This window comes from Populus nigra, chromosome 12, assembly GCF_951802175.1.
Source record: "Populus nigra chromosome 12, ddPopNigr1.1, whole genome shotgun sequence".
In the NCBI taxonomy this organism is placed as follows: domain Eukaryota; kingdom Viridiplantae; phylum Streptophyta; class Magnoliopsida; order Malpighiales; family Salicaceae; genus Populus; species Populus nigra.
In genome coordinates, this window is record NC_084863.1 from 10,867,228 (window position 1) to 10,889,291 (window position 22,064).

Sequence of the window (22,064 nt, forward strand, 5' to 3'; positions counted from 1 at the left end):
CAATTTGCCCTTGGGATTACTTAAAGTCACCCTCCCATCGAGTCCCTCTTAAGAATAATTAACAAAATCTTCAAATAACTCTTACGCCATGAATAATACTTATTTTCCTTTCTTAAAGATATAATCATGTACCTTTTATTTTTAATTGAATAATATTATTAGTAAATGAAAATATCTGATAGTTTGTAACTTGAAGGCAATATAATTAAAATGCCCATAAAAATTTCCATAGTATTAGCTAATTAGTTTGTCAAACAAAAATAAGTAAAAAATTGGTAATAAATTTTAATTTTTTTGTTTCTTATTGAATCTTTGAAATAAGATAAAAAAACAAATCTTAGCTTGAGTGAATAAAAAATTCAAAAAAATAAATTTCCAGCATCAAATAAATAAAAATAATTCGAAGAATAGTTTAATAATTTATTTTATAAAATTTTAATTATTTTTATTTTAATCACTTTTTTATGAAATAGTATCTCATAATATGATCATACATGTCCTTCTCTAAAAAAATAAATCTAAAATTATTAAAAACTTAGATTAATCATGAATGAAAAGACTCTTGTTATCTAACAAAACAAATTATAGGTATCCAATTACCTAAATTAGAACTAAAGAGATATCTTATCAAAAATCAATACTACATATAGACCTTTAGTGTTAGTTAACATAACATAAGCCCCGTATAATTTGTTAGTAATATATGGAATTGCTAGGGTTTTTTTTTTTCTTTTCCAATCTTATATGTGATAAACTATGTATTTTTGAGATCTGTGTAACTACATGTCCAAATGAAAACAAAAAAAAAACTATATAATAATGTATATTTATGGTTGTTTGATATTTTTTGTTCTAATAATAAAATATTTTTCATTTATTTTTCTTGAATTCGCACTGAAATCATGTAATTGAAAGTAACCAACTTAGCATGAAAGTGAAGTCTTTATCAATAAATAATATTATTAAATCTTAGGATTACTCAAATAACCAACTTAGCATGAAAGTCAAGTCTTTATCAATAAATAATATTATTAAATCTTAGGATTACTCAAATAGTTACTTTATCAAGCTACTAAGTGTGTTTGGTATTATACTAACTTTTATAATTGTGATTTTAATAAATATTTTTTAAAATATTTTTAGTTGTGATTTTAAAAAGGTATATTTTAAAAAATATGAGTTTGATTAAAACTATAGTGAGATGGATTTTTGCATGCAAAATAAATAAAAAATAAGTCTCCATGAATGAAAAATAGTTTATTTTAACTTCTATAAAATCAAGTTTTGAAACGTAATTATGTATGATACTTAGAGCAAAAAATAAAAGCTATTTGGCTATCTAAACATATTTTTTCTGTGGTTGCAAAAATTAAAATTACCACAATGTCAAATAGTCTTTAAATTAATTATTGGATCATTCATAGTATTATTCTACATAAATGATAAAATGGTAAGTGTATAATTAAAAGAAATAAAGATGCTAAATTCTGGCTCCATAAACCATAGCCTATACTTTTCCTTCTTTCTTTTAAAAATAAAATCAAGTTAATACTTGATCAATTGATACAACAGACTAAGTTTGGTAAGATATAACTGACTTTGATTAGTCTGTATCCAAATTTTAACATCAACTTGGACTAGCATACCAAATTTTTTTTTTTTTTTTTACAAAATAACACTAAACACCCTAATTTTTTTAGAGGTTGCCTTTAACCAATTTTTGCCAATAGTTAGCCCCAACTCCATTTATTTTTTATCTCGTTTTTTTTCTCTTTTTTTTCTTTCTTCTTTGTTGCGAATTAATTTTTAATTAGGACTCAACCTATGATAAAACAACAACTACCTCTATCAAATGAGAATTGAAATTCTAGATCTCAAACTCTAAAAGAGAATGCCTATTCTAAGAAGCTTCGTCGAGTAGAAAAGGGTAAGAGTTTAAAGAAAAGAAATGTAGAAATTTAAATATACTAAAAGAAATAAATAAAAGCAATAAAAAAAAAACAACCCTTCGAGAAAAAGATAAACAAAATTGTATGAATTGAATACGTAGGGTTAACCATAATTCACAGTGACTATATAACTCTTTTTTATTGAATTCTAATACAAACTAAATTCCTCCTTTATTAAATACAATATGAATCCTAAGATAATTTATAACTTAGATTAGTTATTCTACCGAGAACTCCTACTTTGAATAGAACTATATCTTCTAATGTGTGTTCAGACTTTGTTAATTGATACTTCTTCTTAGTTGGTTGTGATTTCTGGTTGCTTAGTCAACCATTCCTTCAACTCTCATGGTCATTCAAGGACTCTTACAACTTTGTTAATTCTTTTAATTTATGATCAATTTAAGCTCTGTGTGTGTGTTATAAACAATCATTGTTCTTATTTAGATGACACATGCATGTTTATTTTTTGTGTAAACACCTTCTCCGCCCTTTCTTTCTTTTTTATTTAGCTTATTTTATTTTGTAGAACTAAAATTTATTTTTCTCAATCTTTTTTTAATAAAGATCTAATATGTTATTTAGATTCTCTTTTGTATGTTTTATAAATGAATCCTAATTTCTATCTAGATTTAACAACCTCTCAATAAGGAAGAAGAGTATCATAAAGATTTTGGGTTTTGAGTAAAGCTTCCTGATTTCATAGGAATTTTAGAGGAATTTAGTAGGCAGATTGCTCTACTCAGCACCACACATGTGCAGATGACAAGATTTGATACCTTTCAGAGCTGTACCTAAAAGACCCATCTTTTGGGAAATTTATGCTGAGTTGGCAGAAAAAGGGAAGTAAGGTGATTTCATACTTATGAATGGTTACTTATTCTATGGTGTGCGATCATGTATCTCTAATTATTTTATATGACAACATATCTTCCATGAGATGCACTGCGAGGAACACTTTGGGCATGATAAGACCCTGTCCTTAGTGTCATCAGATTACTCTTAGCCTAAACTACTAGGTCATGCATCAAGCTTTCTGAAAAGGTGTGCCATTTGTTAGTGATCTAAAGGTGTCTTAACAAATGCTGATTTGTATACCTCATTGTCAGTTCAAGATGCTCATTGGTTGGATATCAATATATATGGATTTTTGGTTGAGCTTACCATATTCTATCTTCATAGTGGATGATAGGTTTTTAAAGATGGCTAACTTTATTGCTTGCCAAAAGACCATAAATGCTTCTCAAATAGCCCACCTTTACTTTAAAAAGATGGTTCACTTGCATGAATTTCTTGTGTCCATCACCTTGGATTAGAACATGAAGTTTACGAGTAAATTCTAGAGAAGTTTGTGGAGAAATCTTGGTACTTAGTACATGTTAGTAATACTTATCATCTTTAAACAAATAAACATACGAAAGTGGTCAATCGGAGCTTAAGGAATCTACTACATTTTTTGGCAGGAAACAAGCCTGAGCAACGAGATGTAGCTTCGTGATAAGCAGAGTTCACTTATAATAGGTCTAGAAATTGAATTACCCAACTGAGTCTATTTAAGATTGTACGAGAATAAAATCCTTTTAGTGTGCTTGAGTTAGCACTAGTTTCTCATAGAAGACGATTGAGCATTCAAGCTGAAGCTATGAAAGAATATACGCGGAGGAGTGCATGAGCAGATCAAGCAAGATATTATATATAATAATGCTACTTTTGAAATTAATTAATTCAAAAGAAAATAAAAGTTTTAAGAATTTTTGTCTCGTATTTTTCAACCTTTTTTATGTTAGCTAGCTCCATGGACAAAATCTTGTCATCAACGGAATCATACTTGTTCAAAATTTGAAAATCAAGAATGGTGCTGCACTCTAGAAAAGAACAAGTGGTGATGCATGCATGGCAGGTACCATGCAAGAATATCCAAAAGTAAGTACTGCATTCGTCGCATTGCTAACTATGCTAACAACACGTGTTAACACTCTTTGTTGCATGGAATTTTGTTGTTGATCACGTAGCACTCCATGTCAACAACCAAACTCATCCTTCTTATCTCTTAATCTTTTATTTTGTTTTATTTTCTTTTTCTGATCATCTCTTGCAAATCATACTCTTCATTAATCTTTCTGCCATGAGTTTTATAAACTCTGTGTTGAATTCGGTGGTGCCTCCTGCTAGCTTGGTGATGCTAGGATGTTCATGGCCAGCCTTATGCTTTATCAATACATGTGAGTGGCTCTACAAATCTTTCTTTAGTGAGGATATGGAGGATAAAGTTGTTATAATCACTGGAGCTTCTTCTGGCATAGGAGAAGTAAGTAGCCCCCTTCCTTCTCAAAGCATAGGAGAGATCTCTCGTTTTTACTTATTTTCGGTGCTCTATTTGCAGATTTAAGTGTCTAATGCTGTGATTTATCTCATTAGAAATTTTGAGTAATTAATTATAATGCAAGCTTGTCTCTATTCCTTACTAGATGGCCAACTGAATTTAAAGATCAGACTTCCAAAATTCTAACTTTGAAGTATGATCTTTAAATTCCATTGAAGCATAGTAAAGGGTTTTTATAGCTAGGATGGAGACGGGTTATATGTCCTTGTTGTAATCAAATTAACTAGACTTCCAGATTATGCATTATCAGTATCTGGAGATTTAAATTAGAAAGCCAATGCCGCATTGAAGGAAAAGGGTATCAAGCAAATTGACTTGCCTATGTACACAAAATTAAGGGATTTATTTGAAGTGATTAAGTGTATATTGAATGTTTAGACAAAGCCACAAAGATAGAATAAAAGTACATGCATGACAAACAGAGAGTTTTTGGTTGAGCTAATTTCAACCGAGAGTTCTTGAAATTGTTAAGAAGTGCATGAAGGCAGCTTGGGTTGCTGCAAATTGTTAAGAACTCTATATAAATTATATGCAGAGTTCTCAATCATAACCTGAAAAACACAGTGATTTTATCAAGCCTTCACTGGACACATTCTTCAAACTCATAGCAGAGGCATTTATGAAACCACTTGGAAATGATGTGGTCAAATTATGTATCAAATAGAAACCAGAAGACTGGAAATTATACTGGTGATAGAATCATAAACTCTTGCAATTTTTTGCACTTGAACAAAAGCTTATTTGTTGCCATGCGTGGAAGCCAAACCTTACTTCTTTACCAACTCCCCATTCCCAGTTTTATTTTCTCCCCATATGCGAGGTCGATATTTTATAATAGCTGCTGCAATTGTATCTACAAGCCATTGCAGTATTGATCATTTAATGAACTTGCTGGTTGAAATTGCAGCAAATTGCATATGAATATGCAAAGAGGAAAGCAATTCTTGTTCTGATTGCACGTAGAGAGCACCGGCTCAGAGGGGTCAGTGAGAAAGCTAGGTATATTGGTGCAAAGCGTGTCCTGATTATGGCTGCAGATGTTGTCAAGGAGGATGATTGTAGGAGATTTGTCAATGAGACCATAAATTACTTTGGTCGGGGTATGCCTTGTGTCATCGTTAATTAATGAATTCAACTGGATATTATAGCCAATGGAATCAGTGCTTTAGGAGATTCCTTAGAAGCAAATTTAGATTCCAATTGGAGACTAACAGAAAACCTTGTTGTTCTGCCTCCCTCTCTATACTTCATTCTGTCTTTCTTCCCTTTTTATGCAGTGGATCATCTTGTCAATACAGCAAGTTTGGGGCATACATTTTACTTTGAAGAAGTAGGAGACACCTCTGTGTTTCCCCATTTCTTGGTAAGGGCATGTGGCCTACATGAACGAGTAGATAGTTTGTAGTATAGTCCCTGTAGATTATTGACAGAAATGGTCTTGTTGAGAAGAAAGTTTCCTAAAACATTGTGGGATTTGATTGTTCATTGTCAGGACATAAACTTTTGGGGAAATGTCTATCCAACTTATGTGGCTCTTCCATACCTTCGTCAGAGCAATGGACGAGTTGTTGTTAATGCAGCAGTTGAAAGCTGGTTACCTCTGCCGAGAATGAGCTTATATGCTGTGAGTATATACAAATCAAGGGAACTTTTGTTTTCAATGCATCTTAGACGTAAAAAAACTAAAAAATTGGTATTTTTTGACATGCATACCATTACTTTGATCAAAATCTGTATACTAGAATGGTTACAGTTACGGTTTTAATATTGGTTACCTTTATTGATTGTCCCACAACATACCTTTGGTTGAGCTGCATTTAGCTATACAAAACACATTGTCTGCAACAATTCATTTTTGCTACGATTAGTGCTAGATTACACTAATTATCCTTCACAAAAACCTAAATGATAGGAAGAATGGCGGGCTAGTGAGGTTCAACTTTATGGACATCATTTTTCTTGTCTGTTCGTGTGATGTAAATTCATGTCGTTAGACTTTATTATCCAGTCTACTATACTTGAGTGGTACTTAGCAGCTGCACAAACACAAATAATAGAAGTGTGTGTCTATATATATATATATATATTCATGTCCCTGTTTCATCCTCGTTTTTCTCTTGAATATTTCACCAAACTTCACATTAAATACTCCATTATATTCTCTTAAATTTGTTACAATTTTTGCTAGGCTGCAAAGGCTGCCCTGGTGAGCTTCTACGAGTCACTGAGATTTGAAGTGAATGGTGAAGTTGGAATAACAATTGCATCTCATGGTTGGATTGGGAGCGAAATGAGTAGAGGCAAGTTCATGCTAGAGGATGGAGCAGAGATGCAATGGAAAGAAGAGAGAGAAGTAAGATTTTGCTAGCAAACTTTTCTCGGGATACTATTTTCTAATGATTCTGCTACCATCTGTTACTGGTAATTCTAGTTTACAATACTATTTATTAATTGAAATTCTCCAAAAAGTAAAGTTCATGTGCATACTTTGAATATTCTTCTATCCATCAATGACTTTAAAAGATTCAGGGCACATTGGCAGACTGCGGCAGTCACTTGTATCAGCATGGTTTTTCTTATTAACAACAATGACTATCGAAGACAGGATATAATATGACACTTGTTTTTCTCTAGAATAACTGTTGAAGTTTGAATGTTATTTACATGAGAAGGTGACTCTGTAATGTTTTTCCCTGATACATTTCCCTTTGGTTTTAGGTAAACGGGACTGGTGGTCCAGTAGAGGACTATGCAAAGATGATTGTGTCGGGAGCTTGCCGAGGACATCAATATGTCAAGTACCCATGCTGGTATGACATATTCCTCCTTTACAGGATGTTTGCACCTGGAATTCTCAACTGGGCTCTTCGAATGTTGCTTGCACCGAATGGTTCAAGAAGAACGTCTCTGGTAGGCACCGGGAGACCTACATTAATTTGAAGGCGGCAGCTCTCCAAGGAAACTTCTTACTGGTCCTCTCCATCCCAATCCCCAGCAAACGCAGATGCAGAAACTGGAATAAAAAGAAAGAAAAAGCCTCGTCTCAGTAATCAATCATGCATTTGAGCTCTTTTATAGCTGGTTTTGCTTACTTACTGTCCATTTGTGGCTTTGTGACATTTTATGCTGAGAATAAACTGGAGTTCTCTTGTGATTTGTTCAATTACTTGTCTTTTTTCCTTCATATCATTAGGATGATTAGGGATGGCAGTCGCTACACACCAAAAATTAAACCAACAGGAAGAAGGCTATCCATCCCCAACACTCCAAGCAAGCTTACCAACACACCATCAAAAGGAGCCAACAAGTTTGCATGACAGAAGTAGGAATGTTAGTAATTGTATTATGAGTAAAAGCGGCTCGAGCCTCACGGCTAATAAGTTAAGCCTTCCACCTAGAAAGCCTTTTCTTACTCTCATCGAGATATTCGCAAAGGAAGCCTCTTCATGAGTCATGACTCTACCAGAGTAAAGAGGAACATGCGAGTAGTTACCCACATCCCAAGTAAATTTGATATCAGAGATCGCAACTGACCCTTTATGAACGTGAATAGTAGATGAAGTAGTAAAGCCCTCAGATTTAGTAGCATTAACCTCCATACCCGACTTGCGACCAAAGTCTTTTAAGGTCAAGATCATAGCCGTTGCCTGCTTAACTGTAGCCTTGTCGAATAAAATACCATCACCACCTCAAAAACTAGTCTGAGATTGTAAAACCTCATCCAGGGCAATGCCCAGATTATTATTGGTTAGGACTAGGGGTGTTTAAAATAACCGATTAACCGAGAAAACTGAAGAAAAATTAACTGAAAAAGCCGAACTGAAATGAAAGATCGATTAAACCGATTTAAAAAACCATAAATGTTAACAAGTCTGATTCTATTTCGGTTTTGATCCAGAAACCGGGCCAAACCGAACCAGACCCATTAAAAAATTAAAAGAAAAAGCAATATAAATAGTTAAGTTAACCTAATCGGCCTCCCTCCCTGACATCTCATTCTCATCTCACAAAGCCGTCTCCTTCCTTCCCATTTCCTAGAGAAATTCCCAATCTTTTTCGATAATTAATTCTCAATCTTCCTTTCTCAGAAATAGTCTTCTACAGGGCCAACATAATTTATATTCATGCTCGCATAAAACATGTTGAGATTGATTATCATTTTGTCCGAGATAGAGTTGCGAAGAAGGAGATTCAAATTCATTTTATTTCCTTTCAGGATCAACTTGCAAATGTCTTTACTAAACCACTTCCTACTGCTTCATTTATTGCCTTTTGTTTCAAGTTTCGGGTCGATTCTTCACCCTCAACTTGAGGAGACATATTATAGAATCTATACTATAAAGAAAATATTTGTGAAAACCCTGGAAATTTATAATTTAAATATGTAGATGTGTAAACCCTCATGTAAATGTAAGACTGAAAGTGGTAATATTTCAATGAGTGATGGAAACCAAGATTAGAAATAATAGATAAATAATGATATATAATGGAAGAGATGACATCCATAAAATGAATTTTGGTTTAGAATTCATAAAGACAGAGAAACTTGTAACGTGTTTTGATGGATAAAATAATGAGAAAAATGACAAAATATTTTTAGAAAATAAATGAGGTAATAAAGAATGCATTATAATGAAGGATAATGCAATGAAAAGGGTGAAGGTGCAAGCACCGATTAAAAATCAGTGACGTTATTTTAAAACGGTAATAAGCCCGATAAATAAATAAAGGTGGAAATTAATGAATACATTCCAAAATAATAAAATGACCTTAAAGGTTTAGAATGATAATTGATATGATTTTTTTTTATGAAGATTGAGCAAGAAAAATCTAGATTGTTTATGAAAAGTCATGAACTGAACAAATTTACATTAGGAAGCAGAGCTCTCAATCCAATCGTTGGATCTGGATGAAATTTTGCATGAAGTCTATTAATATGTTTTCCTACCTTGGTTAAATATCTCATCCCAATCGAAGTTTGGTAAAGACTAGCGATTTAAGCAGAAATAAACCAGATAGTTTATATGAAAAATAAAATAAAATAAAATACATAAAGGCATGAATGAGGGACAAAATTGTAATTATGGAAAAAAAGTGCCTATAAAACTGCAAAGAGGCCACTAGTTTAAAAAAAATAAAAAAAAATAGAGAAAAACGGATAGAGAGAGAGCTGCAGATTTTGGAGAAAAACCAATAATGCTCCGGTGGCCATATCTCTGGAATCCACCGTTGGATCATGCTGTGTTTTAGATATGTTGTTCTTATCAAACTCCTCTACTAACTGACCGGAGGGATTGGAAGGCACACAATGCTTTTGACAGAAATCATCATTGGAAATTTCCTGGAAAACAAAAAGGAAATGCACTTGCAGGGCAGTTTGGTCGCCGACTGATTATCCCTCTTTCACCGTTGGATCATGCTCATTCTTGGATATGTGGTGCGCCTAAATGTTTCCTTCATTTTGGACAGTGGAGATCGGAAACCCATTCTCCAGCAAGGTTTCATGCATGTTGAACAGTAGCTCGCTCATTTTCAGGTAAGCTCGGTTTTATGCAGATCTAGGGAGATCTAACCATTGGAGCATTATTGCCTTTTGAATCTATTGCTAGTTTTGGCAATATTTTGAGATATATTATGCACAACTCTATGATATGTAGTTTGACCGTTGGGTTTAAAACAATAATCAGACGTTGATGGCTTATTGCCTTTTGAATCTATTGCTAGTTTTGGCAAAATGTAGTAAACTTGATTAAATACATGTTTTGATGAAATTAGAATTGTGTGAGTGTAGGTTTTATGGAATATGTAATGGTAAAATATATTCTTGTTATTAGTATTATTATAGATTAATTGTGTATTCTTTATATGAGGGGAAGAATGATTATTGTGTAAGAATAGTAAGGAACATTACTATATGAACATGTTGATTGAATACAAAGCTAACTTGTTGGTTGTGTGGATATAAATGGGGTGGAACCATGAAGAAATTGAAATGAAAGAAATTTAGAAAATAAAACATATTTAAAGCTAGCCATAAGTATTTTTGTCAAATTGATTAGTTAATGAAGATTGTCATGGATTCCAACTAGTAGGGTGAAATTGTTGTTGTGATAATGATATAAGAATATTAATTGTTAAGGTTTGCCGCATATGTTTAATCGCACGAGGAGAAAACAAAAGAAAATAAATAGTTCATCATTTTGTTGTATTAAAAAATAATAATAGGAGAAATCCCAAAAGGAATGAGTTTCCTTATTTTTGGTCTAATCTTGCTACATTGTACAGGTAGGGAAATTGTTTGAATGTTTTGCTTTAGAATCGGTTTGAATTTGTGATTTAATGATGCCAAATGACCTTGGATGACGTTGTTTTGCATGAAAAGAAGTTGGAAGTTGAAAAGGATTTCCAAGGAATGGAAATCCTTGTTGTCCAAAATTTTAGCTATAAAGGACGGGCTATTGTGATTGTTGATTTTGAGCCTTAAAACAAAATAATTTGGAGTTGGTTTCTTCATAAAAGTTGTATTTCCATGTTTTAGCATTTCATAGAGATAAATCACGCCCCAAAACTGAGTTTTATAGCTTTAGTTATGATTAAGACACTAGATAGTGTTCTGGGTTGGTTAAGCTAAATTGATCGGAATTAGACAATTTTTAATCTTTGCTTGGAATCGCTGTTGAGTGATGGTTTTGATAACAAAATTATAAGAATGAATATAAACATGAAAATGAGTTAGAGTATGAGATCTTAAAGAAAATTTCTTGTGATTGGTTTGAGAATACTAGTTGAATGAGAATTAAATGAAGATGTGATGTTGGTTGTATTGTTGATAAAAATTGAATCCCTGGTGGTACAGGGGAAGCTGTTGGGACTGGACAATTGAATGGAGTGGCAGCACGTGCACCTATTCTAGGTAGGTGATTCATCACCTTGTTTTGTAATTATTAGTTTTTCTTAAATGTCTGTGTTGTGTGTTTAATTGATGTTAAAAGAATGAAACAAATGAATAAGTTGAGTGATTATTACTAATGAGAATTATTTGTAATTTAAGAGAAATTACCGAAATTATTTGGCTAACAAAAGAAGTTAGCCGGGTGCCGAGTAATTCGTATGGAATTACTGGATTGATTGTGTCAACCAAGATGGGTTAGCTAGATTTCTTGGGTAATTAAGAGAATTACCGGGTTTATTGGTTAACAAGGAAGTTAGCTGGATATGGGGTAATTCATATGAAATTATCGGATTGATCGGCTAACAAAAAAGGTTAGCTGGATGTGGGGTAATTCGGATGGAATTACCGGATTGATCGGCTAACAAAAGAGGTTAGCTGGATGTTGTGTAATTCGTATGGAATTACTGGATTGATTGGCTAACAAAAGAGGTTAGTCGGATGCTAGGTAATTCGTATGGAATTACCGGATTGACTTTGGCAACCAAGATGGGTTAGCCAGATTTCTTGGGTAATTAAGAGAATTATCGGGTTTATTGGTTAACAAGGAAGTTAACTGGATATGGGGTAATTCGTATGGAATTACAAAATTGATTAACTAACAAAAGAAGTTAGCTGGAGGCTGGGTAAGTCGTATGGAATTACCAGATGTACTGATAACTGAGGAAGGTTAACCAAATGTGTGGGTAATTATATGAAATTACCAGAATTATTGGCAATCGAGATGAGATAACAGGATAGTTAAGTTTTGAAAAGATTATGTGAATTAGTTGATTGAAGTTAGAAGTAGTAAATTCTAAATGTTATGAGTAAAATAATTAATATATGACTAAGATATTGAGTAAATTAATTAATGTGGTTATTGGGTAAACACAATGATCTGGAGATTGGAGGGGAATTGATAGATAATTGGTTACCATAGTGTTGGTGGCTAAAGATACATTACAATGATACTTAACACCATAATGATGGTGGCTAAGGGCATAAATTGATACTTAGCATTGTGATGAGGGTGACAAGGTTATATGAAGGATGCATAGTGACCGTAGTGTCGATAACTAAGATTGTGTGCAAATGATACTTGGCAACTGTGGTTACAATGCATATGATGTTAATAAGAAAAATGAAAGGGGTCCGGTATGAATGGAAGAATCAAATGGCATTGATTAGCTATCCAGGTTTGGATTGCTAATGGTATCGATGAAGTTTCATCGGTGCAAGTATTTCTTAAATTGATTAGTCTAGCCCAATATTAGAAGACTAATGATACTAATGAGATTTATTAGTTTTGGCGATTACCTTCTACCAACAGATTCATAAAAGGGAAAATATTGATTGATTATTCCAAAAGAATGAGATAAGCTAATGGTACCAAGAGAGGAATATCTTGGTATCAAGTGAGAATTGATTTATAAGGAGATGGTGTTTGCAAACCATTGAGTTGTGTTGAGATTTTCAAGATGGAATTATTCTTGGCGAATGAGATAAGATATTAGATGGATATCGGTAATAGATGGAAAATATATGTTGTAAAAGAGGTTTATGCCTAATTTTATATATCAAAAGAAATTCCGTAGAGACTATTGTCTGCCTTTGTTATTGCTTGTTACTACCTTTTATATTTATGTGTACATGTTAATTTCTATTTTCAGGTCCATCAGGGTCGCGTCAAGGGTAATACTAGTTTAGTTATCTTTTGCTTTTGACTATGTAAATTATTTGTAAATTAAAAGACTTATCTCCTAAAACTTGAGATGTAATATTAATTCGTAAATTTGAATGTATGTCTTTAATTTAATAGTTGAAACTCTTAGTACCTATTTGACCATGCATGTTTATAATTGAAATTGAATCTTTCATTTGAACTACATTATATGATGTTATTGAATAAGATGTGTTGTGTTGATGATAATGAGCTGGGTAGAGACCCAGGATGATTGGGTCGTGATTTTGAGTTATGAGATGTGAGATATTAGAAGTGTAAACAGGTTATATGTCGATAACTTGGGACTTACCAGTATAGGGGAGATTCTGCTGAAATTTTGGTGGAACCTGTATATATATAAAAAAATACTTGAAAATTTCCAATATATTGCAAAAAATAATGTAAAAAAATCGGGGTTGTTACAATATTATAGGCACTACTATAGTATTGTATTCTCTATCTTAACTATTGTATATTGCCTACACATATAAATAGAAAAGGATTGGCTAAACCAAAAGTCAAGCCTCCTAATTATTCTCAACTGGGCCTAATATGAGGGACCCATTTCCATTGTTGCTCTTTTCAGGTTCTGGCTGAAACCTGAACTCTTTGTTAAGAGCTGGAGCACTTGTTTTTCTTGAAATAGGTTTGGTGTTTCTCGGCTCCATTAATTCTAGTTGAAAATGAAAGATCATTTAATTTTTTTTTAGGATGATTCATACAAGTTTGTCTCGGATCAAGGAAGACATAACTTGAGGTCTTTTCCGCGAGAGTAGTTTTTTTCTCTTTTTGTACTGATAAGACGAAGTAAAAGTAAAGGAAAAAGTAAAAACAACTAAGGTTATAAATAAAAGATTTTTTTTGCCCTACACCCTTACTGTTGGATGAAACATATTTTTGTGTCATCACATATCTCAAGAAGGCTACATAAGTGCTACATTGAGTGCTAGTCATCGAGAAGGCTACATGAGTGCTACATTGAGTACTGGTCATTGTTTTATTCCCCAAGGCGAACCTCTTATCCATAGAAAGAATACACCTAGACTTGAGGATCCTAAAGGTGTTAGGAGGGATGCATAAAGATCTTATGGGAAAGATAAAAAGGTTTTCACCTGCTACATGCAAAGACTTTTGAAAATAGAATCCACCTAGACTTGAGGGGCTACTAATAGATCATCATTTATTACTTTTTTTCATTTGTTTTAAAACTGCTCTCCAAATGGCTGACCATAAAAGGGTTATGATCCGTTGTCCCTGGGCTTAGCTAAGCGCTAAGCCCAGATGCCTGTAAGTTTGGCGAGTTGCCAAACTCATTGTCCCTAAGTTCAACCAAGTATTGAGCCTAGAGGCCCTTTGATGGAACAAAGATATTTTATCCTGATAGGATTGTAGGTCATATATATTTTATCTTGATTGGAACGTAGATTAAAGATATTTCATACTAATGGATTAGTGATATTTTATCCTGATAGGACTGGCATGATCAAAGAGTTGATGTCTTATCCCAAGTGTAGGAGTGTCAAAGTAATACATAACCCGACAAGACCAGGGTCAAACCACAGAGAGATGAACTATATAAATTATAAATAATAATAATAATAATAATAATAATTGTCGCACGTGTGCGACGTCGCGGCGAATATTCCACTTCAATATAAAACGTATCTATCTGGAAAATATAGGGAGACAAGAAAATCTTGTCTTTTATTGGTGGAAAATGGAATGGGAGTCGCCACCTAGTATTTTGGTCACTAGAAACCTTAACTGGTTTCAGAGATTGGATATGGGGACTGGTTGCGTAAAGGGAATGTATTAGCACCCCAAATACGCCCTACCTAAGGTAAGCTGCATTGTTTTATTGTCTGATAAAATCTAAGATCTTGTCATGTTTTCTAGTTGTTGGTATGGTTTAAGAAAAGTCCTCCTCGGTAAGGAGATCCTTATCTTATCGGGTAATTATGACGTCAACAAAAGAATTTAATATCTGGAATACGTCTTACGTATAAGGTCATAACCCCAGATATTAAAAGAAAACAAAATATTTTTTGTAGAATTTTTGAAATATTGGCCAAGTTCTCATGACTTTAATAAATTGGTTATTAAAACCAAAATGCATGCTAAAACATATATATTTTGAATTTTTTTGTGTTTTATGTATAAACAATATGATTTTTTCTTTCAGTTGTTTGAAAATACGATGTGATGATTTTTCTTATCTTTAAGAGACTTGGCCGTATGCATAAAACAAAACATTTTTTTTGATGTCTTGACGAAAATCGGGTATTTTAATACCGAATTTGTATATTTACAGTATAAAAATACAAACCGATATTGATCAAAATGCAGCAACAAATATACAAAAAAAATCACTAATGTTTTTTGAAAAAAAAAGATTTTTGGAATTTTTTTTGGGGCTGGGTCTAGTTTGGCCTATGTGGCCGGGCTAGACCCAGCAGGCCTAACCGGGTCACTGGCCCCAGCCAGTGACCCGGTTGGGAAAACAAAAGGCTCGCGTCCTCTGCATACCCAATAATATATGCAAATGGTACTGTTCAAGTGAATTCTAATTCACTTGAACAGTAAAAATGTCGAAGCAAATCATATGCATAGAGACGAAAAACGCATACCTGGACGTGGAAACGAAAAGGGCGAAGGCGATGGCGAACACTCACAGTGATGCTGGTGGTGGTGGAGAGGAAGCCGACGAGGGCTTACGGTGGTTATGACGGTGGTGGGTAGTGTTTGCTGCAGTTTTCCCGTGCAGAGGCACCCGCATCTGTTTTCCTTCCCCGTTTGCTTCTATTTGCTTCTTCTCCTTTTGATCTCTGGTGTTTCCTTCTGTCAGAAATGTTCTTCCCTCTCTCTGCAACGGCTTCATGGACGTGCTGGTGGCGGCGGCCTGGGGAGTGGCTTGGATGGTGGTCGACCTTTTTTTTTTTCTCTGTGGTTTTTTCTTTAGCTTTGTTCTCCTCTGTTTTTGTTTCCTTTTTCTGTTTCTCACGGTGTTGTTGCTGACTGGGAGGACAGTCTCAGCTGGCGGTGATGATGATGGCAATGTGACGGTGGCTCTTTTCTGCGGTGGCTCTAGGGGGTGAGGCACGATTCTTCTTCTTCTCCGTGCGGAGGACTCAGTCTTTATTTTTCTCTCCTCTCTTCTGTTTTGGCTTTCTTCCTCTGTCTCTCAAACAAATCTTCCTCCTCTTTTTTTCTTTTGTTCCCCTCTCTCGGTTTCTCTGTGAGACACTCGAAATCCTCCCCTCGTTCAAAAACTTCCCTCCCTTTTTCTTTCTTTTTGTTTTTTGTTTCTTTATTTTTGCCTCTCTATTTTCTCCCCTCATCCAAAACTTCCTCCCGTTCAAAAACTTTTCCCCTCCTCCTGCTGGTGTTGAGAGCAGTATTTATAGGCAAAAGGGGAGCGGGGGAGGCGTCCCTACTGTTGTGCATGGGGAGCAAGGGACACCGGGAGAGGTCTCCAAACAGGCGTGGCTTTGCAGGGCACACCTTCACTATTTTCTAGTCACGAGGGGGCGTGGGGTTTTAGGTTTCGGCAGCAACACATTGGAACAGAGGAACAGTGTCTCTCAAAATGACACTATTTCGGTTTTTTTCTTTTTTTTCTTTTATTATTTATTTTATTTATGGGGACCCAAAAATGGGTTACAACCAAGGTTGTCAAAATCGCGATTTTAACACGGCACGGAACATGCAAACCAAACTCGGATCGTAAAAACGGATCGTAAAATCGTAAGTAAAAGTGAAATAAACTAATAAACAATACAAATTTCCAAACACTTAAAATACATGATTCAAATAAAAATTTATACATGATTTAAATAACTTAAAAATACAATACAATACAATTATGTCCATAGAATTTTATTAACTAAAAATTAACAAACTTAAAACAAATAATTTGTTGGTGTGTTATATAAACTAAACATGACCTCATTGCTTTGATCTTCCTCGGCATGTATCCAGCAGTTCAAGAATCAATATATACACCAATTCGGATGTATAGTGCTGAGAATTGAATAAAATATAACAAAAAAACCAACATGGCAACAAATAGATTTTTTAAATGAACTAAAATGAAACTATTTTAAAATTATAAGCAAAATGTAGCCTACCAAGAGATAAATATGAATTTTGTTCATTAGATTTTTTAAACAACAATACCGTCATAAGTTGTTCTTTTATCTCATTATTTATCAGACTTTCCAGGGAATACCGAAAGCTAAAGCAACACATACAGAGACCATTAGATCATGCTCTGCCCTTTTGCAAATATTAGAGAAATAAAAAGAGCTTTTAAAGAGAATGGTAGAGCTTGCTTCACTGACAAAACAAGCAATGATCTTGCAACGTGAAACTCCAGTTTGACTAAGATAATATGAATTCCAATAATCACAAGTTGTGGAGTATGTTTCTTCATCTTAGATATGCTAATATAGGAAGCATGGGCTCGAAAAATACAGTAGACAGCAACCAAAATTCAGGACACTATTAAGCATTCATTTCATGCTCTGCCCTTCTGGTGGGAATTGCAATAAAAAGAAAGATGGGTTTTGGAGCTATATATGATGTAGCAGCATTGTAGCAATCTCCACATTGTTTTCGTCAATAGTTAACAGGATACTCTAAAATTCCTAGCTGTCCAAAGTGGTTGGCTTCAGGATTCATTCAAATTCTATCACGGGATCACTCCTGTTAGAGCTTAGAGGATTCATTTATATATTTAATTATTTGCCGAAACCATTAGATATTTACAAAGGATCTTGGACAATTAAAATTATGAAAACCAGAAACTGAAAGCAACCATTTGAAAGCAACATCTTTGGTACCGTCTATCAGATTAGGACACAAACATGCAAAGATTGCAAAAACCCAATATGGCAATATATATATATATACACATACAAGACTTGTCAGCACAGTTAATAAGGCATGCGAAATTACAAAAGAGAAAAGATCTTATGATTCAGCAAATGAGCAAATGTTAATATGATAGGCACTCAAGTCTTTTTCTATATCAGACACTTCATCGCCATGGATGAGGAGGAAGAAGAAAAGATTAACAAAAAATAATGTGTTTACCTGGAAGATTTTCAGCACCAGTTGCAAGATTAACAGCAAGTTCAATATTATTTAACTGCCAAATCACCCAAAAATGATATAAGATTGATGGCCCTCTTTTGTATAATAAAACATGATAGAGAAGGAGAGAATCCAGCAAGCAAACCTGACCACTAATGAAAGAATCCAGCAAACAAAGCAGAGGAGTGGAGACTGGAAACTAGAGACCGGAGAGGCGGAGACAATCAGATCAAAGGCAAACGAAATAAAGAAAAAAAATGGGGGTTTTGAGAGAAAGAGAGTGGAAGGCGTTGGCTTCTGCTGGGTTTAAGATTTGAGAATAAAAGAATGTGAGATCTGCTTCTGCTAGGGTTGATTTGGGGAAAGGGAAAAGGAAAAGGGGGGATTTTTGTGAGACTAACGGGATGGAGAGGAGAGGACTGAGAACAGTGAGAAGATTCCATAGTTTTTGATAATTTTGTTAAACTCGGTAAACTCGGACCGAGTTTACCGAGTTGACCGAGTTTGACTGATTTTAACCGAGTTTGACCGAGTTTACTGATTTTCGAGTTTTCTACCCGATTTCACTCGATATACCTGAGTTGACTCGTAAAATCATACGATTTTAGGAGTCAACTCGCGAGTTTGACAACCATGGTTACAACAACAACAACAACAACAACAACGATTATGATGATGGTGATGGTGAGTTAAAGAGGACTTTGAGATTTAAGATTAATGTGAAGATTAAACAATGATAAAAACATATGCCAAGGTTAGAGAATTCACTAATAGTATTAAAGATAAGCAAAATATAAACTCTATATAAATTAGCAACATGATCATATTAATCATCTTATTTATGTAATACCATACTTATAAATTTTATCAGCTATTCATGATGCTGACTTATGTTGACAACAAATCAAGTTCCTCTCATAATAACGATGTCGGTCGTAGACTATGAAGGATCAAGTATTTGATGTACCAAGTGTTATACAACGCAAATCTAGATTAACAATTTAACAATTAAGGTATTAAGAATTAATAAGATAAAAATGATAAGACATGTTAATAGCAAGTTGTTTAGGATATAAGCATTGAAGTCCATATTGAGTTTCTATTATACTTGTCCTAACACCATTAGTGAAACATTTTCACCTTGACATGATAAACTTAGCTAAACATTATGAAGAAGAAAAACATAAATAAATAATATAAGAACATAAACATGATATAAGTTAACTAAGTATAGTAAAGGAAATGAAAAGCATAAACAAGAGATTAATGAAAGCAAAACTTAAGCATTACAAAATTATAAAGAGAGAGAGCATGAACATGATCTTGATCTGAAAACTAAGATGACTAAATGAATGACAAATGCTTCCTTTTATAGGCTAAAATTCGGAACTTTTCATTTGGTATTGATTATTGATGTTGTAACATCCCCCAATTCCGAGATAAAAAAACACTCTCATGTCAACTGAAAACAGAGTAAATTTTTTTTCTTCTCGTATACCGAAAACAGAGTAATTTTTTTCTTCCCTTATATATATATATATATATATATATATATATATATATATATATATTCATGGTTTTCATATTAAAATCTATCAAAATTTCAACGGAGTCCCCCTATACTGGAAGGTCCCAAGTTATCAACATGTAACTTGCATCTCATAACTTAATCCCGACCCAATCATCTTGGGTTTCAATTTCCACAAATATTCTCACACCAATTACCAACAATATTCATGATATACATTATATAACAAAATATCATTATGGATGGATAAAAAATAAATACTTAGACATGAAAAATGGTTATATGAACTACAACGATTAAGTTCATTCAATCAAGTTTAAACATTAATTATACAAATTAAGTTATACAAATATTTTCATGTTTACAAAATACAAGGGTATACCCCCTATAACCTAAAATACAAGAAGGTAACATAAGCTAGGATTTACTCCTGTCGTGCATGTGATGTTCCTGAAACAAAATATATATTATTGAAAGGTGAATATCACATACAATTTCAACAGGGTAACATGCATTCATATTTTGTTCACTTCTCCTTTCTGGTTTTCATTAGAATCTCTTCCTTATTCAACTATTAATAATCGTTCCCTTTTTCACTATTAACCTCCATTCCAGACTTTATAAGATCAAACATGATTATTTTTGTTTGACACATTACTGATACCCCTTTCACTGGTATCATCATCATCATCCCGTAGAGTTGATGCAAGGTGATCCCCTTACCTGGGATTCTAATATACATTAAATGTATGCTAGCCAAAACATGGTGATTTCCTTACCCGGGATCGTAACATACACTAAATATATGCTAGCCAAAACATGGTGATCCCCTTACCTGGGATCCTAACATACACTAAATGTATGCTAGTTTACGCCTCAAAATCACACTTCTCATATTTCATTTGTTAGTGATAATTTCATCACTTAGTAATTCACACAACAACCTTTCCCTTTGAGTACACATACATTTAGTAATTCACATTTCACATCAGTAATATATTAAATCATGGAATTTAACTAGAAGGTAAAGGTGCAATTCACCTACCTGCAATAGAAGCTCTACTCGTGCTCCCCTGCTGCTGCTGTTGCACCATGCCTGTGGTCTCTCCTGCAAATCACAGGTTTATCTCATAAATTTTTCTCATTCAAGGATATGTTTTATAGTAACCATATCAATAACTAGTTAGTCTTTCTTTTTGTCATTTTTTAATATTTTATGTTTTTCTCATTTCACCCATTATTACTGTCGTTTTTTGTCCAACCCCAGTTATCATTCCTTTCTTTATATTTGGATTGTCACTGTCCAACTGTTATTGTCTCATTTTTGAACTGTTACTATCTAACCTCTCCTTAGATTTTTAACTATATCTGGAGTTATAGAACTCCAATTCAAGCGAGATTAGTGTTGTTGGAAAGCTACGACATGTGGCTACAAGCTCTATGATTTAAGGAGAACCCAGTTCTGCCTCTAAGATAGTCAAAACCGCTTATCAACAAACACTTGGATTGTTATTGTCTCATTTTTAAACTATTACTATCTGACCTCTCCTCAGATTTTTAACGATATCTGGAGTTATAGAACTTCAATTCAAGCGAGATTAGTGTCGTTGAAAGCTAAGACATGAGGCTACAAGTTCTATGATTTAAGGAGAACCCAGTTCTGCCTCTAAGATAGTCAAAATCACTCATCAACAAACACTTGGACTGTTACTGTCCAACTATTACTGTCTCGTTTTTGAACTGTTACTGTCTGACCTCTCCTCAGATTTTTAACCATATTTGGAGTTATAGAACTTCGATTCAAGCGAGATTAGTGTCGTTGGAAAGCTAAGACATGAGGCTACAAGTTTTGTATTTAAGGAGAACCTAGTTGTGCCTATAAGATAGTCAAAATCACTCATCAACAAAAAATTGAACTGTTACTGTCCAACTGTTATTGTCTCGTTTGTGAATTGTTACTGTTTGACCTCTCCTTAGATTTTAACTATATCTGGAGTTATAGAACTCCAATTCTAGCGAGATTAGTGTCGTTGGAAAGCTAAGACATGAGGCTACAAGTTATATGATTAAGGAGAACCCAGTTCTGCCTCTAAGATAGTCAAAATCACTCATTAACAAACACTTAGACTGTTACTGTCCAACTGTTATTGTCTCATTTTTGAACTGCTACTATTTGACATCTCCTCAGATTTTTAACGATATCTAGAGTTATAGAACTTCAATTCAAGCAAGATTAGTGTCGTTGGAAAGCTAAGACATGAGGCTACAAGTTCTATGATTTAAGAAGAACCCAGTTCTGCTTCTAAGATAGTCAAAATCGCTCATCAACAAAAACTTGGACTGTTACTGTCTCGTTTTTAAACTGGTACTGTCTGACCTCTCCTTAGATTTTTAACTATATCTGGAGTTATAGAACTCCGAATTTAAGCGAGATTAGTGTCGTTGGAAAGCTAAGA

General features: G+C 33.8%; 1 protein-coding gene and 1 long non-coding RNA gene across 3 annotated transcripts; one reads left to right on the top strand and one right to left on the bottom strand.

The window, feature by feature from the left end:
* Positions 1 to 4,074: 4,074 nt before the first annotated feature.
* LOC133669645 (11-beta-hydroxysteroid dehydrogenase B) lies at positions 4,075 to 7,272 on the top strand. Its single transcript, XM_062089863.1, has 6 exons — positions 4,075 to 4,257; positions 5,240 to 5,432; positions 5,610 to 5,695; positions 5,825 to 5,956; positions 6,521 to 6,685; positions 7,051 to 7,272. The coding sequence occupies exons 1-6, from the start codon at positions 4,075 to 4,077 to the stop codon at positions 7,270 to 7,272; spliced, it is 981 nt and encodes a 326-aa protein (XP_061945847.1).
* A 9,451-nt stretch (positions 7,273 to 16,723) lies between these two features.
* Positions 16,724 to 18,570, bottom strand: LOC133669668 (uncharacterized). 2 transcript variants are annotated; one of them, XR_009833946.1, is made up of 3 exons: positions 18,226 to 18,565; positions 18,081 to 18,135; positions 16,724 to 17,006 (listed from the first exon to the last, which is right to left on the bottom strand). It is a non-coding gene; the product is annotated as an uncharacterized LOC133669668 (long non-coding RNA). The 2 variants fall into 2 exon arrangements; XR_009833945.1 differs by having other exon boundaries at positions 16,724 to 18,135; positions 18,226 to 18,570.
* Positions 18,571 to 22,064: the final 3,494 nt, after the last annotated feature.